This window comes from Aristolochia californica, unplaced genomic scaffold, assembly GCF_029961685.1.
Source record: "Aristolochia californica isolate CCGP_79_NKW_82.1479 unplaced genomic scaffold, dmAriCali1.0.hap1 SCAF_14, whole genome shotgun sequence".
Classification (NCBI taxonomy): Eukaryota; Viridiplantae; Streptophyta; class Magnoliopsida; order Piperales; family Aristolochiaceae; genus Aristolochia; species Aristolochia californica.
The window spans coordinates 22,613,471-22,638,343 of record NW_027181815.1 but is presented as its reverse complement, the minus strand read 5'-3'; the positions used below and the strand labels follow the sequence as shown (position 1 = coordinate 22,638,343).

The 24,873-nt window shown below is 39.2% G+C and overlaps 1 protein-coding gene across 3 annotated transcripts; it reads right to left on the bottom strand.

Moving 5' to 3' along the window:
* Window positions 1–457: 457 nt before the first annotated feature.
* On the bottom strand, window positions 458–23,304 carry LOC137950718 (uncharacterized). 3 transcript variants are annotated; one of them, XM_068797324.1, is made up of 8 exons: window positions 23,211–23,304; window positions 22,922–23,080; window positions 18,579–18,632; window positions 13,603–13,676; window positions 1,405–1,522; window positions 1,242–1,300; window positions 920–1,032; window positions 458–834 (listed from the first exon to the last, which is right to left on the bottom strand). In XM_068797324.1, exons 2-7 carry the CDS (start codon window positions 23,054–23,056, stop codon window positions 954–956), a joined length of 519 nt encoding a protein of 172 aa, XP_068653425.1. In that variant the 5' UTR covers window positions 23,057–23,080; window positions 23,211–23,304; the 3' UTR covers window positions 458–834; window positions 920–953. The 3 variants fall into 3 exon arrangements, with proteins under 3 accessions (XP_068653425.1, XP_068653423.1, XP_068653424.1); XM_068797322.1 differs by having other exon boundaries at window positions 23,168–23,299; XM_068797323.1 differs by having other exon boundaries at window positions 22,922–23,216.
* Between the last annotated feature and the right edge of the window lie 1,569 nt (window positions 23,305–24,873).

Genomic DNA, 24,873 nt, shown 5'->3' with positions numbered 1-24,873 from the left:
AACGTTGACCCAACTCGTTTTGTGCCAAAATTTGATGCTCATGATAATTTCATATTTTGGGTTCAAGACTTCATTTCACTTAATCATTCTTGACATTGCTTGACATTGGGTTTCACGAGGATATGGCTTTATGCTTCAAAATTCACAAGATAAGGTTGAGTGGGCTATGCCTTCAATCACATTTAGTCAAGCACAGTTTGATTTTATAATTATAGTCAAGTCGAGGTCCTCATATCAATTTTTCCAAATCTTGGCCCAAAATCATGTGCTTTGTGAAGATCTATATAGATTTAACTATATTTGATCAATATCTTCTTTAACAGTGAGTTATTGTCTAATTGTCATTTGCATTTATAGGCAATTTTAAATTGCCCTATGCATATTAAGAAAAAAGTACATAGAGAATACCCTTTACTAGAAATAGCAGGTATATCAGATTTTGCTGAAATAAGGGATATCAATCAAAATGTATAGATTATATTAAAACACAGGTTTTTATTCGTTCAACATTCCGACATTTCAATGGAGAGGGAGAGTTTGGATCATGTCCTATTGATATCAAGCACAATTTATAATACTGTCTCGCGATTCAAAATTTAACACAAATACCTTTCAAGCTGCTTTTTCCACTAATTCTCTAACAGATTTTGAGCTGTATTTCGTATAACGCTCATGACTTTATATAAACATCATATTCATTGCGCTTACGAACGGAGAAGTCAATGGCATTGATCACCCTTTCAAGTGGGGAAGATGGACCTCTTTACTTCTCCAGTCAGTCTAATAGGGAGAATTCAAGGACTAGGCCCAAGTTGGGTATTTTTTCATCACATACTGCAGCACAACAACCATGACAGAGTTATAAAATCTGATGAATGACGTCAAGAGTAGGAGAGTTGCTACTGTCATTGATGCTCACCTGGCCACATCCCAGCCGCTCTCGTCAACACCAATCAGAACTCGGTGTCAAAACAAGCTACCAAGATTTTTGAAACTGTAGATCTCGCAAAAGGTATGTAGCTCAAACCATACCTGAAAAGGAGAGACCCCAAAATAACTGGACAGTTCAACATGTCTTGTGATAAATAGAAAAAAGCAAATACAAGATAATGATAGCTATAGTGATGATCGCTTCTGTGTAAGAATGCAAAATAAACTTGAGACACATGTGGCTGCATCTTTTTTTTTTTTAAAGCACAATAAAAGCTTTCACCTTTTTTTTTTAAAAAAAGGTCACTTACCAAACGAGGGCCCCAAACTCCAAGATGATTGCAAGAAGTGTTAAGAGCTTATTATGAACCTGTTTGAAACATAACAGGGTCTCAGTACAAAGTTTTTAACTTTCCAGAATTGGGGAAAACAATGGAACTACAAGTTTGCAAGCAAAAGTAACAACTGACTCACGTAAAGCGCACAAAACAGAGCGATTATAATGCTTGCAAGATATGTGGCTGTAGCATAAATACGCACAGGATCAAGCATCATTGTAACTTGTTTTTTGGGCCCTATTAGGAACGCAGTGCTGTCATACAAAAGACTCCAACTTTAGCATCTGAAAGCCACAAACAAACCACCACAAGTTACAGACACAGAGAAAATACCAATTTAAGATGAAAAGATAACTCAGTTGAAGTTCTGATTGAGTTAAAGAGAAAACATAAAAAATATAAGGATTTTTCACCATCTACGAGAGCTAATAAAAGAACTCCAATTCATATTGATATGCATGATGCAACACATCCCAATGTGGAATCTAGCTGAAAAATATCTAAGGAGTAGAAATCACCCCATAGTCATGTTTATGAAAGAAGAAGAAAGAATGACTCCCACTTTAAAGAAGCCAAAATTTCCAAAATACAAAATCTTATATTAGCTCTCTAATTTGCAATTTCCTATCCCAAGCCAGCTGAGGTTAGAAGTTTTTGTGGACAATAACTTGCTGCTTTTTTAAAAGAAGAATCAATCAGCAACTTGCTATTTTGGTAAAGGTATTAATTAAAAAGTCCTTTTTCGGTAGTTTTCTATTTTAAGTGTGAATCTTTATTTTAAAACTAAGTATAAAGTTAACAACTCTACAGACTAGAAGTTGTTTCTTATTTTTGAATTTTTTTTTCCAATATGTAGATATAGACTTAGAAAATCCTAATTGGAGTCTATTTCCAACTCTAACAGTAGCAGAGTTTCCTATTTTGTTGATTTATTTGCTTATAAAAGACCCTCATCTTGTTAATGTAAATATGTATATGTAAAGGGGCATACTTGTCTTTTTCACCTTCAGTCTCACAAGAAATTTCCACCTTAATGGAGGGTACCATTTCAAGAATCTTCTCAATATCTAGCAACTCAGATGCAGAAAATCCAGCTGATTGAGTGAGCAGCTCTGCTCGCACTTGTGGACTCATGTCTCGTAAGTCTTGCAACATGTGAACCTTCTTTCGTCCAATCTTCTTGACAACAGCCTCACTAAAATGTGGAAGCTGCAAAAAGGGATTAGATTTTTTCTGTTGAAAACGTTTTGGATTTTGTTCTCTCTTGGGTAAAATTATCCTTTGTGTTTTTCTCTATCTGTTATTTTTTCTTAATAGCTACAGAAACCCTATATTTTTTGTCCTTTTAAGTGTTACCCATTAAACTTGAACTCAGAAAGTAGTTTTTTTAGCTGTTGTTGAAATTTGGGGTACCCACACTCTATAGGACACATTCAACTTGTCGTTCCACTATTCTGCATCAATTGTATCAAAACTAAGGTTCAGGTTTTGAGTCAGATTCAAGGCATCTTTCATACAAGCTAAGAAAATAGCTGGTCTCATTACTACACTAAAAGCATAGAGGCAAATCAAAACACAATCTCTCGTGAAGTGTTCCAAAGAGTCCAAGAGGATTTACAAGCAGAGATGGCCAATAGGTTTGACCCGATTCTTCAACAATTTTCCAAGCTTTATGGAGATGGAAGTTCTCAAGTTGAAGATAGATCCACATAAATAACTATTAAATTTCAACAGATGAAGATAATAGAGAGAGAGAAGAAGAAGAAGAAGAAGAGAGGGCACGTAGGAAGAGAAACCAAACAAAGAGAAAAGGTTAATGTGTTGTCCATCTCCCTCTAGACAATCTTATTAAGAAAGAGAAAAGGTCTCCTAACTACAAACTAATTCTACTTTCTCAGTTATCCATTTACACCCAAAATATAACTTACTAAATAAAACATTAAAAAAACATAACTAGGAAACATTCTTTTTATCCCAGCTTTTTCTTTGAGCTTACTTCTCGTGTCAGACTTGTTTTGTATGAGATTCTCCTTAGATTTTATGAAACTTGTGAGATATGCTTTAGGTAAAACTCATCTTAGATTCCTTGATAATGTTTCTTCAACACTCCCCTTTAAATTGGAGTTTGTATCTTCAACTTGCAAATAAAAATTTCTTAACAAATTAACAAATTTCTCTGGTCTGCAATATTCACTTTTTCCTTCTTGAATACTTTGGTTTTTAAGTCTTCACTTCTGCCACATACTTGGATACTTTTTACCACAACTCGTGGCATTCTTCATTTTTGGTTGCATAAAATTTTTCTTCATGGTAGACTTCTACGACTTACCTCTTTCCTTGAACTTCTCCTTGTACTTCTCCCCCTCAAGCTGGGAGATAAAGACAGTTATCCCAGCTTGAACATAAAAAATTTGTAACAATCATCTCCCCCATCTCCTTTCTTTTTTCTTTTCTTTTTTTATGAAAGGATGTAAATTTTTTATAAAAAAAGGGAGAGAAGTATACAAACCTAACTAAGCAGCCCTTCCTCCACAACAATGTGTTGGAGGGAAACACCCTGCTTAGCTTGAGAATCTGCCAAGTGATTGGCAGAACTAGGGATGTGGTTCCAAGTACAATTCAAATGAGATGTTATGTTATGTTACATATTTCAAAGTAAATGTCTCAATGCCGCCAAGGAGGATGGTTTGCCTTTGCGCACTACTCAATGACAATCTTGGAGTCACCTTCATTAAGGAGGGGACCCACTAGATGGCCCTGAAAGACCTGAAGCCCGTTGAGTAATCCAAAGAGAGTTCTACAGTGGTGGAGTCAGAGATTCCCAAAGGACCGACGAAGGAGTAAAGGAGACAACTGTTTTCGTCATGGATTACTTCTCTGAAACCAGTTGGACCTGGACAGCCAAAAGCGTTGCCATCGAAGTTCAGCTTGTAGTGGCCCCAAGGTGGAGGAGACCAGATCGCCATTGTTGGAGAACGAGTAGAGTGCACCATCTCAGCAACCAATCGCCAGTTCCCTCTGAGATTTGTGCCGCTAGGGTAACTGAATTCCTTCCGAGTCATAAGCAAGGACGTTATTTGACCAACAATTTTATCTACCAGTACTTCAATTGTGGAAGATTTAAATTTGAATTTTCGGCTATTCCTACCACAAGCCCCAAAGGATTGGCCCACACGGCTTGATATGAGCAATTTTTCGAGTTTTGGAAGAGTAGCACTTGTGATTGATAGGATCATGGATGGCAAATTTTGGGAGATACTGTACTGAAGTCCGACTTTGTTAAGGAGGCTAACCTAAACTGCATGGGCGAATTGGTAGTGGAGAAGAACATGGTTGGTTGTTTCGGGAATATTTAGGCAAAAGGGGCAGGAGGGGTCTTGGACAAAAGTACCGCGCCTAATGAGGGAATCAAAGGTGAGAATTTTATTTCTACAGGCACACCAAATAAAAAATTTCACACGAGGTGGGGCAAGTAAGGTCCAGGCAACGGCCACGGATGGTGAGGTTGTGGGGAGTTGGGACTGTGAAGGAAGTCATAGGTTGAGGCAGTGGTAAAAGATCCTTTGGGGCATGGGTCCAGATAAGGGTATCCTGCAAGAATGCCCGAATTTTCACCTTGGAGAGGCTGGTAAGGAAATTTGACGCCAATATGGCTTCTGAGTCCGTAAGAGCTCTCTAAAGGTTCAAATTCCAGCCACCAGTTTCGAACCAAAGATCAGAGACAGAAACGTCTTTGCTTCTGGTATGGAGTCACGGGCTGCTTTCTAGACTACTGTTTCCCAGCCACCAATCTGACCAGAACTTGTGAGCCGACCGTTACCAATGTAGCATTTGACTGCCTTACAGAAGTCAGGGAGTAGCACGACAATTTTTTTCAAAACAGAGGACAAACGGTAATGCCGGCCTCCCTCGGTCCACCAACCATTCAGTTTGTTGGCTTTTGCAGAGACAAAAGCCCTCCAAATCAGCTATGGAAACAAGTTGAATTTCCAAATCCACTTCAAGAGGTAGGCTGAGTTGGTGGTTGCAGTATCATGGATCCCAAGACCCCCTAGGTGTTTAGGTTGACACACCTCAGCCCATTTCACAAGGTGGTACTTCCCACAAAAACCTTCTTTTGATGCTTTCAAGGCGGTTTCTAATTGTTATAGGGCACTGGAAGAGCGACAGATAATAACTGGGAATTCCATGCAAACAAGATTTTATAAGTACAAATTTACCTACTTTTGAAAGAAATTTTCCCCTCCAGGAAGCTAAACGTCCTTATAAATGTTCAGCAATCTCTTTTAGTCCTGGAGTTTCCCATGGCTTTTCGCTGGTGATTTCAACGCAATTCGCTACTGAAGTGAGAAGAAACCGCCGCAAATCGCATCTCGGCTTCTATGCGCGGTTTCTCTGATTTTATTGGCGGATGCGGTCTGGATGAGGTCCCCCTCTCGGGGAAGAATTATACTTGGTCGAACAACCAACATCAGCCAATTTTATCCAAATTGGATCGATTTTTGGCCTACATTGAATGGCTGCAACTGTTTGGGAATGTCTCTGGTCGGGTTCTAAACAAGGTGGGATCATATCACTGGCCAATCATGCTGACCACATCTTTCAAGAAATGGGGCCCATCTCCTTTCTGGTTCGAGAATTCATGGTTATCTATCAAAAATTTTGAAGCTCGTGTAGATGAATGGTGGGTTGAGGGTCCATCTTTGGGCAGGCGAGAGTGGGCCTTTCCTCTAAAGCTTCAGTTCCTAAAATAGAAAATTAAGGAGTGGGCCACAGAGCATCGCACTTCTTTAGCTGCTGAGAAGTCTTCCATTATCTCCCAAATTGCGGACCTTGACTTGGCAGAGGAGCAAAGGTATTTATCTCCAGCGGAGTTCTCTACCCGTATTTCTCTAAACTCAAATCTCAATTTAATCCTTCATCAAGAGAAGGTCCGTTGGAAACAACGTGTCGGATTTAAATGGCTCAAGGAGGGAGACGCCAACACAAAAAATTTTCACACAGTGGCTTCGGCTAAGCGAAGGACCAACCGTATTACCTCATTATGTATCAATAATGAGGTAACATCGTGTAGGACTTCGATCACTAATGTGTTGCTCAAGTTTTTCACAGATTTATATACAGAGGAATGCCATTACAGACCAAAAATTCAGAATATTCATTTTCCTAGCCTCTCCAGCAGCTGCTTCATTTCTAGAGTTGCCATCGAACGCGCTATATTAGGCATGGATAGTGATAGGGCGCCAGGCCCTGATGGCTTCAATGGGGATTTCCTTAAAAGATTTTGGCCGCGTCTCAAGGGGGATATCATAGCCATGGTTAATGGTTTTTTCAACAACGGGATCACGTTCCATAGTATCGGTACGTCCTTTATCACTTTGGTCCCGAAGAAAATCAGTGTGGAGAAACCAGAGGATTTCATGCCTATCAGTCTCGTTTCTAGTGCATACAAGATTATAGCCAGAATTTTGGCTCATCGTCTCAAAACTCTCCTTCCTACAGTAATTCACAAAGGGCAAGGCGCTTTCTTGAAAGGTAGAGAGATCATGGATTCTACTATGGTTGCCCATGAACTTATTGATCATTTTCAGCGCAATAAGGACCCAAGAATTGCCCCAAAGTTGGACCTTGAAAAGGCTTTTGACAGAGTCAATTGGATCCTATTGGATGAGATCATGGAAAAGATGGGTTTTGGCAACAAATAGAGATTTTGGATCAGAAGTTGTGTGGGTTCAGCATCGTACTCCCTCCTCCTCAACGGCTCAGTATGTGGTTATTTTAAAGGGAGTAGAGGAATTAGACAGGGAGACCCTCTCTCCCCGCTTCTATTCAATATGATTGGGGAATTTCTATCTGCAATGTTCTACTCAGCAGGAAATCTTGGGTGGCTCCCCCTTACTAGTTCCAGTCCAGCTTTTAATACTCTCCTACTTCAGTATGCAGATGATACCATCATTTTTGGAGTCGGCACCATTGATTGTGCAATAAAGATTAAAGCTGTGTTGGCGCTTTTTGAGTTAGCCTCTGGTCAGAAAGTAAATTGGGGAAAGACTTCCCTAATGGGCTTCAATGTTAATCCTGAGGTTCTCACTGAGATGGCAAATATATTTGGATGCACCTTAAGTCAATTACCCGTAACATATCTTGGTTTACCTCTCTTCAATGGGCGTATATGCAGGAGGTTATGGAATCCGGTGGTAAAAAAAATGGAATCCCGATTATCATCATGGAAGGGGCGTCTTCTTAGTAAAGCGGGGAGACTCGTTCTCCTAAAGTCATGCATAGCAGGTATCCCAAATTATGCTTTGTCTTTCATTCCCTGCCCTATTGCTATTTGTAAGATCATGGATAAGTTGAAAAGAAGATTCTTATGGAGGGGATCGAGTGATGCTTTTAAGTACCACCTGGTTAGTTGGGATGATGTTTGCAAGCCAAAGAATATGGGGGGGCTTGGGAATCCGGAAATCTAGAGACATGAATCAAGCTTTATTGTTAAAATGGCTATGGAAGTTTAACACTCACTCTTAAAATCTTTGGTAGGAAATGGTTCTCATAAAGCTGGGTAGTGACTTCATTGGTGGATGTTTGGGGAGTGCTATATCTTCTGCTCCCAAAATTTCAATCTGCAAGTAGATTCTATGCTAGGAATGGTAGATCGCTCAAGTTTTGGGACGACTTGTGGATAGGGCCGAAACCTCTGTAGACTGCTTTCAGAAGTCTTTTCCTTCTCACCACTCGCAGAGAAATATCAGTAGCTGAAGCTTTTGAGGGGGGAGGGATGAGCCTCCATCCTAGAAGGGGTCTCTCGGATAGTGAGGCATTGGAAGCTAGCCGATTGTTGGATTTAGTCGCTTCGTTCAAAATTCGTCCTTGGGAGGCTGACAAGCTCATTTGGTGGCCGGATTAAAAGGGGTCTTTCACGGTCTCATCGGCATACGGATTTTTAAACGGTAGTAATTCGGCATGGAGGGAGAATGGGATCAATTTCGTATGGCGTTTATGTGCCCCTCCAAAGGTAAAATTCTTCATGTGGAGTGCCTGTCTAGGTAAAATCCTCTCGGCTGACGTATTGCGAAGAAAAGGCCACCCCTCTGTTGATCCCTTATGTCCATTCTGTAACTCTGAGAACGAAACTATCAGACACATTCTACTACACTGCAGTTTCTCTTGGAAAGTGTGGATAAGCATCCTTGGTAAGTTTGGGCTTCAATTTTGCATGGCGGAGGACCTCCTCACTTTTAGTAACTCACTCTTGGGTACCTCTATGCCGCATCTTGGAAAGATGATGCTCTCTGCCTATTCCATTTTCATCCCGTGGGGGCTTTGGAATGAGCGGAATAGAAGACGATTTAATGCTAAAAGTGAATCTGTAGACCGGGTTGCGGACAGAGTGGTGGGTCACATATCTACTTGGCTTTTAACAAAAAAAACATTTTCTCCCTATCAGGGTTCCTCCATTCGTGAAAATTGGAGAAACTTGGCTTTGATACACATTGGAAAAAAGCCTCCGGCCATGCAAGAATGGACTCCTTCAGCTCCTGGTTATCTCAAGCTAAATTTTGATGGTTCATCTCTTGGCAACCCTGGTATTTCTGGTTATAGTGGAGTAATTTCAGATCATTCCGGTAATCAGCTATTCACGTATGCGGGCCCCCTTGGTATTTCTGACTCTACGAATGCAAAGTTACAAGCTCTCCTCTCCGGTCTTCTTGTTTTCAAAGAAAGATGTAGTGGGCCCCTCCAAGTTGAAGGGGATTCTAAAGTGGTGATTGGATGGTGTGAGAGAGTGTCTTCTCCTCCGTGGAGACATTGGGATACATTTAAGAAAATTTTAGATATTACATCAATTGTTTCTTGTTGTTGGACCCACATTCCGAGATCCACAAATTCAGCGGCTGATGTGCTTGCTAGGTAGGGAGCTACCCTACAATCACTGGTTGTAAAGGAAATGCTCCCTCAAACTTTGTAATTTTCTTCTGTTTTATTAATACATCTTTATCAAAAAAAAAAAAAAAAAAAAACTTCCCTTTAAATGTTCAACTACTGGGTGTCAAGAGCTTTTTGAAGGCATGCTAGAGGTCAAAGGGAAGCCTAAATAGGTGCTGGGTGGAGTTGCAATTTTGCACCCCAGATAGCTTGACATTGAGTTCAGTGAGTTTCATTAAAGCCAATAATGGAGGATTTCGTCCAACTAACTTTTTGACCAAAGGAGATCACGAAAAGGTTAAGCAAGGCTTTTATGTGTTACTTCAGCCAATGTGCCTTCTCCGAAGAAAATAGTATCATCAGCGTATTGAAGAAGGGCAATGTTTTCAGTAGAGTCAGTAGAGATGGCACTAAGCCAACCGGTGTTTTTGCCAAGCGGACCATAGCCGACAAATGTTCAGCAATGAGGATGAATAGGAATGGCAAAAGAGAGTCCCCTTGGTGGATACCCCTCGTTCCATCTCCTTTCTTAATACTAGATGATCTCATAATGTCTCGAGAATAAGTACTAAAACAGACACGAACTCTCATAAAAAGGGTAAATAGTAGAAAATATGGGTGATAAATAAATAAGAGTCAAAACCGACAGAAAAGATTTCGAAAACAAAATACTAATAATAATCACTAAGTAGGGTAATGCCTATCACTCAAAGATGACGGTAGTAGTAGTAATAGTAGTAGTAATAATAGCCGAAAACCCACTTAAAGGTAGTGGTAAAAAAGTCGCAATGGACTAAAAGTCACCCATATATAGTGAAAAAGGGAACCAACACAAAAACTCAACAAGGTCTTAAAAGTATGAGAGATTCCATAGTAAATAGAGATGAAGGAGAAAGGTAGGTGAATAAAAAGTTACGGGGGGGAACCAACAAAGTAATAGAAATATGAGAATTCAAACTAATGACCAATGAGAATGACTAGTTTTGACATAAAAAAGGGGGAATTAACCAACTTAAGAGGACCTTATTTTGCTCATGGCATTTGAAACTTTATCAAATGAAGTAAGACAAAAAAACCAAGTATGATCAATCAGATAGAACATAGCAGATAGGGTTCATAACGGATGATCTATCAGACCTTATAAAGGATGATTGATCAAACAGAATAAAGTAGAAAGGGTTTATAACGTATGATAGATCAAACACTTGAGATTGATCAATTAGCAGCAGCAGTAGTGGAGGAAGATGTGGGTGTGGGTACCATCAAAGTTTTCAACCTCTGCAGTAGCTCAAAGTCATCATCTAATACTGTTTACTTCCCTTTCGTGATTCAGTTTTCTCTTCATTTTTTTCACCATTATTGTCCAAGGCTTGATTGTTTGTAGCCCAATCCGATTTTCCATTAAATTTCCAACAAAAATCGACCAAATGATTTATACCCCCACAATAAGTGCACACACGATTATCAATCCCCGAAGATCTTGAACCAGCTCTACCACCTCTACCGTGCCCTCTGTTGGTTGAATTTGTACCACTACAACGAGAGTACATGTTGAAGATATCTCAACGTAAGGTGTGGAAGAGGGGTATAGAATCTGAAGCAATGTGGCACTTATATCATCAAAGGATGGAAACGTTGTATAACTAAGAAGTTGTGATTTTGCTACCTCTAGATACGGTTTAATATTAGCCAAACAAATAGCAACTGCTCAAGCTTATCGTTGTTTTTTCCTAAACTGAAATATCAGTAGAGTAAGGCTGAGCAATTTTCCATTCCTAAACAAACCCTCTAAATTGAGCCAAATACTCATGTAAATTCTCCCCCTGTTTTGTATTAAACATTGTCTGAAAGACAACATACATTGTTTGCAAATTCCTGGTACTAGAGTACAATTTTGCAAAAGTGTCCCTTATTTGCTTAGTTTCAAGGTGGACAACATTATTTGCCACATACTCTTCTATACTATTTACTAACTAACTAATTACATGGGGGTATTCTATGAGCCATTTAGTATAAGAGCTATTTTCTTCATCTACTGGTGGAGATGGTTTGGTCAAGTGTCCTAAGAAATCTCGAGCAATAAGGAATCTCTTGACCGATTAGGACCAACTCAAATAGTTTGATAATCCTCTTAAGGGTATAGTAGTGATCTTAAGAAAATCACTCCTAGCCATATTCACATAATCCTCATCCATAAATTGTATCAACTAATCAATAACCAAAGTGTGACATGCAAGGTGTCAAACCAAGAGAGAGAGAGAGAGAGAGAAGTCAAACCGAAACTTAACCAGCAATTTAATTCATGCATGCACTTAAAACAAGGATAAATCACTCCAAAATGCTGGCCCATGTAAACCTTGTTCAGTACAGAATGCTATGGCCTCACCTGAGTGGAAATGAGCAATGTATCTGAAGATGGATGCTTTAGTATCTTGGGGGATGTGGAGTCTTTGTGATCCACCTACAGGGGATGCTGTCATGGGATGTTGTCGAGTGTACACAATAAGTACAAAGCATTTAGGACTATTGATTGGTACAAGACTAGATTGGTGGCTATACACAACCTTGAGTATTGATGTGTTTGAAACAATCTCTCCAGTTGCTCAATTTACCTCAGCTCATATTTTGGTTTCTATGACTGTTAACAAAGGATGGCTACTATTTCAACTAGATATTAAAAATGCCTTTTGTATGGTGATTTAGAGGAGGTGTATATGGAGCAACCTCTTAGGTATGTTGTTCAAGGGGAGGCAAGGAAAGTGTGCTAGTTAAATAAGGCTATTTATGGATTTACGTAAAGTCCTATAGTGTGGTTTGAAAAATTCAACAATGTGGTTATGCAGTTTGGTTTTTAGAGTCTTTGTAATCATTCTATGTTTTTTTTGAAAAAAAAAATTGGGATTGTTGTTGGTTATGTATGTTGATGACATTGTTTTGTCTAGGAATGACCTTGAAGGAATTGAGCAAGTAAAAATGTTTTTGGCCACCGAATGTCAAACAAAGGATTCAGGACAACTAAAATATTTATGTGGTATTGAAATGGCTCGAAGTATTTTATCTCAAAAAAGTACATCTTAGATATGTTGCAAGAGTATGGTCTCTTGGGTGCACGACCAATTAATACTCCCATGGAAGTCAATGCTAGCCTTCATGATTGTAAGAGTCCTATACTTAAGAACAAGACATAATATAGACGCCTAGTGGGTAAGTTGATTTTATGCTATAGTTATAAGGCTCGATATATCATTTGCAATGGGAGTGGTGAATCAATTTATGAAAAACCCAAGAAAAATACATTTAGAAGCTATTCAGAGGATTCTATAAGTATTTGAAAGTGCTCTTGGAAAAGGTCTACCGTATACTCGTAATGAGAAAATTGATGTGTTGGGATATTTTGATAGAGACTGTGCTAAGTACAACATGGATAGGAGCTCCACCACTAGGTATCGTTTCTTTGTTGGGGTAACTTAGTAAGTTGGAAGACTAAGAAACAAGTTGTAGTGGCTAGATCTAGTGTCGAGGCAGAGCATAGGGTGATGGCTCGCACAGTTAATGAAATTATATAAATGAAATTAGTTCTTGTTGAGTTTGAATTTCATATTCCAGAACCTAAGGGTACAAAGTATGATAATCAATCAAGCTGCCATATTTATAGCCAATAACCTAGTATTCCACGAGAGGACTAAACACATAAAGGTCGATTGTCATTTCATTAGAGAAATTGTTATGTAGGGACAGGTTGTTACTCTATATGTGAAATCCTCGGAACAACTTGGTGATGTGTTTACAAAACCCCTGGAAAGCATGAACATTTGGTGTTTTCTAATAAGTTAGGTCTATTTGAAATTTACTCTCCAATTTGAGGGGGAGTATTAAAATACTGGTATAGTGGTATTTTGGTTGACTTCACATTCTCATATGGATCTCATTAAGTTACAACAAGCTAGACATCGTATTAGGACTTTATCTTTCAATTTTCATTGAGTTTGGACTTGTATTTATGAAGTTATAAGTATGTTTGTAAGGAAGGGTAAAATGGTATTTTCTAAGTAATTTTCACTCACGTGAGATGGTTAATAGAGGGCTCGATTTCTGAGCCTTCTTTCAAAGCAGCCTCTAGTGCTGCTGCTTCCTCTCTTTTGTCTCCTTTCTTCTACTCCTTTAATCCTTTCTATATTGCAATATTACAATTTCCATAGAAATATTTATAACTCAGTAAGAATTAGTCAAGTGTATTTATCATTTTCTAACAGAAAAAGAGAGTAAGGGTATGATTGTAGTGAAATTTCAAAACTAAAAGGTGGGTGTATTGAAATTTCAAAAGTAGTGGGTGAGTCTAATTAACTCATAGTATAAATTCTGACAGTAGTCAAAACACTGAAAACATTTCCAGTAAAGTAAGACCCACCTCCCAAGTGCAAGCAAATTGCCGAAGGTGAAGGTTACACCAAACTTGATTGGGTTGAAGAAAACAAACATCGACTGCCACCCAAAGAACAACAGTAACAACAAAAATCCTTTCAGATCAGCGTCAATCAATATAATACAAATTCCCAAAAGCATTATGCTTAGCAGCAATATCATTTTTTTCATAACTTTGTAAATGACTAACAGGAATTGTCAAGCAACAGATGCATATGTTTTCTAGTGCAGCACAAGATTTTTGTTTATTACTCGGGAGTATTATTCATTATGCCAAGAACAGAAAGTTCAGTCATGTAGAAAAGTGCTTTTTCTCGCTTTCTAAAAAAAATGTAGAATAGTGTTTTTCTGTTTCCCAGCTGTTTATCTTTTTCCTCTTTTTACCCTAAAGCATTTCAGGAGTAACAGTAGGTTTTTTTTTTTTTTTAAATGATGCTGAATTTTATTAAGAGAGAGCTCAAACGACCAGATTACAAGGGGGGGAAGCCTTTCCAAACAATGAGAAATTGCTGGGAGGTTCCGAATTTTGCCAATTTATCAGCCAAACAATTGGTTGATCTAGGAATGAGGTTCCAATTACAATGAATGGATGACACAATGTCAGCAATACAATCAGTGATTGGCTAGTGGCGCCAAGGGGGGGAGCTATCTTTTGAACACCAGCTGATGACAGTCTTTGAGTCTCCTTCGATAAGCAGCTTGTTGTTACAATGTGGGGCCCACCATGGTGCTTGAGCTGGTGGGACCCACCATCAGGACGTAGGTCATCAAGAAGACTCCTAGAGCTCTCGGGAAGAGTCCTCTCCCAAAGCAAGCTCGAGTAAAGAAATCAAGAAGCACAAGCTGAGTTGATTTAGAAGACTTGAAGATCAAATGGGGCCCACAAGATCTCACGAGCTGGCACAATTATCAAGGTGCGCTGGAGAATCATGAGGGGCCCACTAGGATAAGACCACGAGTTGGCTTATCCCTTATATTCACATGGATAATAAAGAACTCCTAGTCTTCTAGGAGTCCTAATTTGAATAGACTTACCTATATTGAGACTAACCTATTTTGCGACTTACTTATTTTAAAGAAGTTAGATTTAGAATGTAATTAGGATTGAATGACAATTTGTATGAAGACTCTACCTACTCCTCTCCTATAAATAGAGAGGTAATTCGGAATTAATCAAGCAACACATTCAATCCCGAGTTTGGTTCTCTCTCTCCCTCTCCTTGCTTGGCGCAACTCATCCTTTCCCCTTTAATTTTTTCTGCTCTACCCGAGAGCTCTTCTCCCCTTTTCTCTCTTTTTCTTTCTTCTTTCTTTTGCTCGTGATTATGGAAATGGGGTCCTAAATTTAACATGGTATCAGAGCAACAAATTTAGGATCCCTCGACAAAAGATTGCTCTAGAAAAGTATGATCAACACCACTCAAAGAATGCTCTTGTGAAGGGAGACTCACAGAGTTTTTCATATTGAAAATTATATATTGGCAGAAAAATATTTGAGTCTACTTTCCAAAAAAGAATGATTTGTTCCAATCGGAGTTATCTACAGAGAGATATCGATATTTGAATGAGTGAAGGTCAGATTGCAAAAAGGTTCGAGCAGCAACAACAATCTTCAGATTCCGAGGTATTTTTTGCTATCAAGAACTAAACTTTATATGAAGAAATATATATCAAAAGAAAGATCTGTAAGTCTATTTTCTTACCTATTTAACCAATTTTCGGTATGATTTTTTTATAAGGAGATATTGATCTTGGAAGAGTCTATGGTCGTTTTGGAAAAACAGGAGAAACAGAACTTAGTTCGGCCAGATGACAGAGACCGAAACCTATCAGATTATTTATCTTCTGATAATTATATTTTATGAAGAGATGTTATACTTGGATAAAAGTTATTTAAGTCTACTTTAAGAAGGAAAAAATTTCATGTCAATCTGATCTATATTGAAAGATATATTCGAATTGGAAGAATCAAAGGTCATGTTGGTATTCCATTGTATTGAAAAATTTGAATTTATGCCAATTTTTTTGCGTCACCACAGAAATTTTTTCTTGGGATAAGATTTCCCTGATATTGAAGATTGCTATTGAGACTCTTATGAGTGGTTTTCTGGAAAAAAAAATAATAATTAGCATTGATGCTATATTTACATATACCGAGTTGATTGAAGAAGTGCTACTTGGTGAAATTATTTGAAGTTTTTTTGAAAAAAAGATCCTATCATGGCTGATGAGAATATGAGAAAAAGAAGAGGTTATAGTGCTGGCCGAACGGATGATATTAAATGTACACATTGTAAATTTCAAGGCCACACTATAGACCAGTGTCGTTATAGGCCATGCAGTTACTGTGGTAGATATGGCCACAATAAAAAAAATATGCTACAAAGCGAATGACAAGTCAGAATCGACAAGGGCTAATCAAGCCCTCATAGTAATGCACAAGAAAACAATCCCACTAGGACCACCTGGAGAAGTTGTCTCTGTTGACCTCTATTCCGGTGCTGGTAGGTGGCAAGGGTAGGAGGAGAAGGAATTTTGGGGAGGGAAGGCCTGCAGAGCTTTTAAAAGGAAGAGGGGGAGGGGGGGGGCGGGGAGGGGCACGAGAAGATGGGGTGTGGTTATTTATGGGGATAAGGCGGGAGGGTGAATGGCAGTTGTTGGTATCTGCGGGTTGGGATATATTCTGTCTGGGATAAAATCTGTGGTGGGTTGAGATGGGCAGGTGGGTGGGTGGTATGGCAAGCTAGAGGGAGGGACTATCGAGGAGGCAACTGGAATAGCATCAGTGCCAACTGTAAGACTGGCTGGGTGAGGACGCATCTACTGGGGAGAAGAGATCGGGGTTGTTGCTCTCAATGAGCAGACAAGCTGTGAAGAATCTCTAGATTCAGCTGCAGAACTCGAGGTCACATTTCTGAAGTCTTCCATATCTGCCAACTCAATGTGGATCCTGAATCGGGCATTATCCACCATAATGCATCGGAAGTAGTGTCCTTCACAAGGACGAAAAGGATTGATGAGGATCCGGGTATCATCAAGGCGATGTCAGTGTTTAGTAAGAGGGTCCAGAGAAATTATGGCACCAAACTCCGAGATGAAGCTATTGAAAACCTCATTGTACCATAGTTCCGCAGGGAGGCCGGTGACTGTAGCCTATTGCCCAAATTAACTAGGAGTCGAGGGGAGCCATCCTGATATCCCAATGATACCCAAGGTGGTGTGGGGTGTGAGAGCAAGGGCCGCAGAAGACTCTTGTTGGGTTTCAAAATGAACAAGCCAGGATTAGGGGTTGAGGTAGGAAATTTTGGGTATGTAGGGGAGGTGAAGCTCATCGGTCAAGCCATTGAAGGATGCTGGATTTGACGATACTAGGGGAGGTGTGGACTAGGATAGAGTGGGCCAGTCATTGTCGCTTTTTATGGAGCAAGTTGGGAGGGATTTGGTTGGTTTTGGATGTTTCTAAGTGAAGGTGTGTTGGGACATGGTGGCCTAGAAAGAGATTCTGAGTGGGTGGGTTAGGTTTTGAAGGATGGGGAGGGCTGATTGGGGGGGGGGGGGGGGGAAGGCTCGGTGTTGCCGCCGGAGCTGGGTTCTCCCCTTGCCAGAGTCGGGAATATAGATCCTAGCGAGCACTATTGAACCACGACGATGGACGACACGGCACTCTCTTCGTCCCCGAAAGGAGCTCACCGATAGGAAGAAAATCGAATCATGTGACCAAAGTTCACGAATTCGATTGGCTTCGTTCATGACTCGTTGGAATTGAAGAACAAAGCTTGAAATGGCTTCCATCAGAACACAGATGAAGGACATATTCGATCCGACAGCAGAGGAGATGCGAATCACCTGTCCGGAGCTCCGAGCTACTATCTCCACTGTAACTCTGTTTTTTCCGTAACTAAAACCAAAAGGATGGTTCCTTTTCTTTCGCAAGGAGATCGTCTTCCAGCTGGCATTGCAACGTTCCGTAGGAGGTTCTAGAGACTTGTCAGAGGGAAGCTCTGAGATTTTTGAGTGTCTGGAGTGACATTTTTTCTGAATCTAGCTCGGTGTTGCCGCCAGAGGTGGGTGCTCCCCTTGTCGGAGTCGGCACCAGAGAGAGGCTTCGGATGGCTTATGCGAACTCCTTCTAGCCAAATCCCGAGTTGGTGATCTCGGGAATATAGATCCTAGCGAGCACTGTTGAGCCACAACGATGGACGACACGGCACTCTCTTCATCCCCGAAAGGAGCTCACCGACAAGAAGAAAATCAAATCCTGTGACCAAAGTTCACGGGTTCAATTGGCTTCGTTCATGACTCGTTGGAATTCTAGAACGAAGCTTAAAATGGCTTCCATCGGAACACAAATGAAGGACATCTTCGATCCGACGGTAGAGGAGATGCGAATCACCTGTCCAGAGCTCCGAGCGATTATCTCCACTGTAACTCTGTTCTTTCCGTGACTAAAACAGAAAGGATGGTTCCTCTTCTTTCGTCGGGAGATCGTCTTCCAGCTGGCGTTGAAACTTTCCGTAGGAGGTTCCGGAGACTCGTCGGAGGGAAGCTCCGAGATTTTCGAGTGTCTAGAGTGACATTTTTCTGGATCGGATCTTCTATGTCTTCTCGGCAAGACGTCATCTTTCCATCGATCAGCGTCAGAGAAGGTGGCTGTGTCCTTGCCAGAAATCCTTCGTCATGGGTTCCGGTCACCGGCCATGGGGATGGTGACCGAAGAAGGATCCCGAAAATCGGCACACGTTACGTGTTTCTCTCAATCTGGGGTAACAGTAGGTTCAATAGCTAGAAAATTTAATAAAATGAATAATTGTTTCCGTACACTCCAAAGCAGTTTAGCTTTTCTCCCTATATAAAACAACAACTTTATAAACATAATATTTTCCACCTTTTTTTTAACAGAGGCTTCAGTAGAAAAGTTTCCACCCAAATTTAAGAGTTTACAGAAGCTGTGTGTGGACATACCAGTAGTGTGCAGGCAAGACCAGCAACCAAGCAAGTGCCGAACCCATAAAGCCTCTGATAAAAGAAAGCAACAGGAAATGTGAATAATGTGAACAATGAGCCATAAACATGTTAGAGAAGTATGAACTACAAAATTTTAAACAAAAACAACGGAAATGCTTTCAGAGACAGAAGCTGATGTACACTGAGCAGCTGTTTCTGGATTATACAGTCAACAGTTTCTATGGAAATTGAAGCCATACAACTCTGAGATTAAGATCAGAAAATATGGATGATTTTACAGGAAGAATTTTTTATTTCTATTGCGAGGAGAGCAGAAGCACTTTGCTTATGACAATGGACAGAAAAATTAAGAGTGAAATAGAGAAAGAAAAAGAACATGTCAAACAAGAGACAAAGAACTTTTGCATTAAAGAGGGGGATGCCTTCTTGATTTATGGATCTGCATAAGGGCTACAACAAATTAAATGTATTGACAATAATACCCTTCTATTAACGCATCACACTCCTTGGTCACTAGTTGTGCCTCATCTCCATGGACACATCCTAAATACTTCCTTACTGTTTTTGACTCAACACCAAGTAAAAATAAAAACATCCAAGTACAAATAAAAAATACCAAACCATATCTCACGCCCCTCAACGGGCCCTTCAGGTGGAGCATAAGTGTGAATCTGCTAAGCCTATCTAATGTCTTCCAATGGAGCTCCTAATATTGTAAGGAAAAAAGAGATCAGTGGAAATCAGAGCTCCACCTCATCAATGCTTTCACTGATGAAAAGCTAATTGGTCTCAATATGTTCGATGTAACCATTTGATATCAGACAACTTGCTATGCTGCTGGTAGCTTTACTCTTTTTAGGAAAGATGATTTTATTAAAAAACACAAAGCAACTAAAGCTCAAGGGAGCAGACCCTTAACAACAAGGGATTGGAGGGAGGCTCCCTGCTTAGCAAGAACATCAGCAACAGAATTAGCAGATCTCGAAATGTGAGACCAAATACAATCATAATGGGATACAATATACAATCATAATGGGATACAATATCTATAATCTCAAAAAAAAAAAAAAAAAAAAAAAAAACATGCCAATGGCGCCAATGGGGGTAGAAGAGTGAGCACACCAGTCAATCATCACCTTGGAGTCCCCTTCAATGTGATGAAAACTACTACAATGATCACGAAAGATGTGAAGCCCGTTGAGGAGGCCATGTAGCTCAACTATTGTTGAATTAGCAATTCCTAATGGACCGGCAAAGGATATGATCTGATTACCATCGGAGTCGCAAATAACTACACCAAAATCATCTTTCCTCACTTAAGTGAATATAATGTCAAGTTACATAAACGCTCCTCATGAGTTAAACTTCTCTATCTCACTAATTACATATCATAATAGTTTATAATTTGAAACATATATTCCTAACAATAACTCCACCTTATTGCCTCTCCTATAGACTCATATAGTAAAGATAATATGATCAAAATACCTCTACATGAAATTTAACTCTCCCCCTCAAGTTGGCACATATATATCTAGAAGCCCCAGCTTCTCACAAAATATCTCAAATTCTCACTCTCTCAAGACTTTGGTGAATATGTCACCAAGCTGGTCACTTGACCAAACATATGGAGTGATAGCTTCTTTCCTCATCAGAATATCTTGAATAAAATGGCAACTCAACTTCTATATGTTTAATCTGGTCATGAAATACTAAAATTCCTTGTAGTGAAAATTGCAGCCTGATTGTAATATTACATTGCCATAGACTCAATAGTAGGAAACCTCAACTCCAGTAGAACATATTTGACCCACATAAGTTCAATTACTGTGAGGAGTCATTGCTCTGTATTCTACATCTACACTAGAGTAGGCTATCACATTCTGCTTCTTATCTTCCAGCCAACAAAGTTTTCACCTGCAAAAACACAATATCCAGTTGTGAACTTCTTATCTACCTTTGACCCTGCATAATTTGCATAATGCCTCTATCTGCAAGTGACTATGTGGCTCAAATAACAACCCTTTTTCCGGAGCCCCTTCAAATACTTCAAGCTTCTTTGAGCTACTTCCAACTAAACTTTACATAGACACCCCATGAATTGACTCACCATACTTATAACAAATGATATATAAGGACTTGTAGCGGTAGCATAAATGAGCTTCCCAATCATCCTTAGATACATAGTTCAACACTACTCTCATCATGAAGATCAGGGTCTTCCTCCATAGGTGTCTATACAAGTTTAACCATGAATAAATCATACTCCTATAACATGTCTATAACATGCTTACTTTGGGTTAAGACAACCCTTGCTTCACTTCGAGCAGCTTTAATCTCGAGGAAGTACATGAACGAACCCAAATCTTTAGTTTAAAAATGCTTAGCTAGATGCCCTTTTGCTTCTTCAATCCCTTTTTTATCACTTCCTGATAAAATTATATCATCTACATAAATAATTAACACCACAACTCCAGAGGATCTTTTTATGACAAATAACAAATAATCACAATGGCTTCTAGAAAAACCAAATGGCATTACTACCTTGTTGAACTTGCCAAACCACGTCCTAGGACTTTGGTTGAGTCCATAAATTACCTTATTTAATTTGCACATTTTCAATGTCTCCCTCTGAGCAACATACCCAAGAGGTTGTTTTATATAAACTTCTTTTTCGAGATCACCTTACAAAAGGCATTTTTTACGTCCAACTGAAATAGAAGTTCACCCTAATTCACAAACACAGACACAAGAATCCAAAGAGAGTATTTAGCTACATGAATTTGTCCTTGTTGTTTCCTAATCTCTTTCTCAATCATCGGTAGTAGAAACTGGCGAATCATCTCTAATGTATTTAGATTTTCTTTTAGCTTTAAGATAAATCCGTATAGATTTAGACCAACGAAGATAGTTCTGACTATACAATTTCTCGTTAGTAATAGTTACCTTCCAAACTCCCAAATTCTCTTGCAAGAGTAATTATTTCAATAGAAATAACCATAGAGAATTAAAACAACCAACACCAACAATAATAAGTAGCAATTACGGTTATCGCTGATGTTAACCTACCTAACAATGACATAGGCACAAGGCACCAGGCACATATAATTGATCAATTGACAGTACAATCCATCAACCCTAAGGTTATGGCACAAAAGAAATTGGACCAATGTAACCTTGACTTTTGATCAACTAAAAATCCTAAAGTTGCTCTTTCCTGAACGTAGAGATGTCAAAAGGAAGAGAAACGAGTGCTTAAAAAGCTTTGAACCTGGACCTTATTGCTCTGATACAATGTAAAAAAAGTGAAAAATTGAATAATGGAAGAATAGAGTGAGGAGAAGAAGAAGAAGAAGAAGAAGAAGAAGAAGAAGAAAGAGATAATAGAGAGAGGAGAGGTTAAATAGTGTATCAGCCAGCATGGAAGTTCAAATTCGACCCCCTCTTCTCACTTATGTGAATGTAATATAAATTTACATAAATGCTCTCATGACTTAAACCTCTCTATCTCACTAATTAAATATCAGAATAATCCCTAAATTGACCCATATAGTCCTAAAAATGACCCCACTTTACTGCCACTCAAACTCATATAGTAAATGTAAAATGACTAATATACCTCTACATAAAATTTAACAGGTAATGCTAAAAAGTATTAATAAAAGAATTATTAATTGAACAACTTTTAACTTTTTCATGTAGGAGTGCTACTTCAATATGCCTTTTTTTCCTGAAAATTGGTCATACGCAGCACCTTAGGCATCCCAGGCACCAGTTAGAGTTGAACCCAAAAACTCACCTTAGCAAGCAACACCCAAAATGGTCATTGAGCTCAAGGCTCAATCTCACTTTTATTTAAAGAACTGTTATTGCTGGTTCTGCTGCTTTAGTCCTCACTTAAAAGACAGGAGCTAGCAGTCATTCTGATGGACAATCAACTATGACATGCTGAGACATTGCTGTCAAAATGCACCACTTTCAGAATACATTACGGTGTCTGAAGTGCGTCAATGGAAGTTTGGACATGTTCATACTTGAACCCTAATTCAGACATGTATATTCAAATAAAAATCGAAATAAAAAACCCCAAGAAACCGATATTAGTTGAACAAGACCCTGAGCGGAAAAAAAAAACAAGGAAATGATTATCAGCTAGTCTTTTAACTTAGATCTAGGATATGAATGCCGCCAGAAATAATTTTAGAGATAAATCACATTACCTTAAGTAACTTCACCATTTCGCATAAAAAGTTAGGGTGATATAGGTAATGAGCAAAATTCAAAATATCAAAAAAGATTTAGATTACCGGAACGGAAAAAGGTGGAGATTTGATCAATACCTGCTTCGTCGATAAGGTACATTGGCGATCAAAATCATCAAAGAAAGACAAGTTCTCCTCTGCAACTTGCTCTTCTTCCACCTCCATTCCTACAAGGATCTTGACCTTTTCCATAGCTCGACTCATCTTTTCCATTTCTCTAGACCAGCGAAAGCCGACCTATCGAAAATACAGCAAAATTAGCTCTTGCGAAGGCAGATATTCAGTTTCAGAATCGTAAATTGAGAAACTCTTCTTATCAACAACTTGCGGAAGCCGATCCAGCAAATGACTGCAAATTTGATTTGACCTTTGAAATTTCAGACTGTTAAAAGCTTTAGCTGGAGTCCTGAACCAATTTCAAGCAACTCTCCAGGGGCTTAGCTCCTGATGGTGGCAACTCGCAGAGACGTTAACATAAGACGTTAAAAAGAAGCTTTGCTGTTTGATATCTCCGGTGGGATCCAATAACTCTGCTTTATCTCTTCTCTGACAAAGCAGTGATAACTACTGCAACTCAAGTTATTTAAAAACCAAGATTGTTAACAGTTTATATAGGCCTAAACCAAGGTCGGTCAAGAGATAAATCTAAAAAGTTCATTCAAATATTTTGAAACATTGAAATTAATAAACTAAATAAATTTAATATTTCATGATTAACCTACCTAATGTGTTTTTAAAACAAACGGATACAACTTTTAATTGTTACAAATATATATATATATATATATATATATATTTAGTTGTAATATGACGACAAATTAACAAACCAAGCGTGGCACGTGCGCTTGCAGGCAAGGCGAGCCAAAGCGTACGCTGGGGTGAGGCGCGCAAGCATTCGCACACATGCGAGCGAGGCATGTGACTGAGGCGCAAGGGCAAGACACACAGGCCCATGGGCGAGGTTCTCGAGCAAGGCGCTCGAGCGCGGGCTCGCCAGTGACGTACTAGGGCGGCGCATGCGCCCAATGAGGCCCACGAATGTATGCGTGCGAGTTCTGACGCACAAACAACCACAAGATCACTAGAATGCAAGCGAGGCACGCGACGAGGCAGCATGGGTGGATACGCGTGCACAGGTGGTTGGGGTAGCAGTAGGGACTAACTGGCAATCTGACTAATTCGAATTAGACTTAATCTAAATGGTTTTATATAAGATTTTCTGAATTATTTTAGGCATACGAGATAATTACCTAGTTTGAAATTTGAATAAAAGGGCAATGCTCTTGCTCAAGTATTGAACCATGTAAGAAAAGGGATAAGGGATGCTTATCCCTAATTTGCTTGTGAATAGGCTATGTAAACTCTTGTATCTTCATTTTGTACAAAACAGTTTTCCTCATTGTCAAACTTCATTTCTCTTCTATTTAAGTTCCTTCTTCTTGATTTGAGGGGTTGACTAACTTACTTTCATTTGCAGTAAGTTAGTCCACATATTGGGGTCTAATAGCAATTTCTTGCTCAATCTAGCAGTGCGACAATTGGTATAGAGGTAATTCAAGTTTGAAGGAGGTGATATTAGAGCTAGTTCAAGTTTGGAAAAACTGGTACCAAAGCAAGTTCGAGTACACGTGTGTAGGGGTGGTATGGCTAGTAAATAAAGAGAACATTCATAGAGATTGTTGAAACTTAGAATTTCATGATGTGTAATTACAGTAGAAGTGTAAAGTTGGGTCGAAGGCCCATCCCATAATGACTAACACACTTAGAAAATCTATTTCCTAATTAATAAACTCAAGATTTTTGTACTTACTAATCCATGTGGGACTATTCTTTAATACTTCCCCTCACGTGTAGGCCCTCTTTTGTGGCTCTACAAGTGGATAATGTGGTTAGAGGCCCACATATAACCACTTGCTCTAGTAGCATGTAAAGTTGGGTCCAAGGCTCATCCCAAAATGACTAGCCAACTTGGGAAACCTATTTCCCAACTAATAAACTAAAGATCTTTATACTCGCTAATCTATAAGACT

What these genes read in the sequence shown, in the direction of transcription:
- LOC137950718 (XM_068797324.1), bottom strand. Translation starts at nt 23,056, where the DNA reads ATGGAAAAGATGAGTCGAGCTATGGAAAAGGTCAAGATCCTTGTAGGA. An exon ending in GTACCTTATCGACGAAGCAG is followed by an intron (nt 18,633 to 22,921) that starts GTATTGATCAAA and finishes TTCTTTTATCAG; the next exon opens with AGGCTTTATGGGTTCGGCAC. An exon ending in AATTTGCTTGCACTTGGGAG is followed by an intron (nt 1,523 to 13,602) that starts GTGGGTCTTACT and finishes TTTGTATGACAG; the next exon opens with CACTGCGTTCCTAATAGGGC.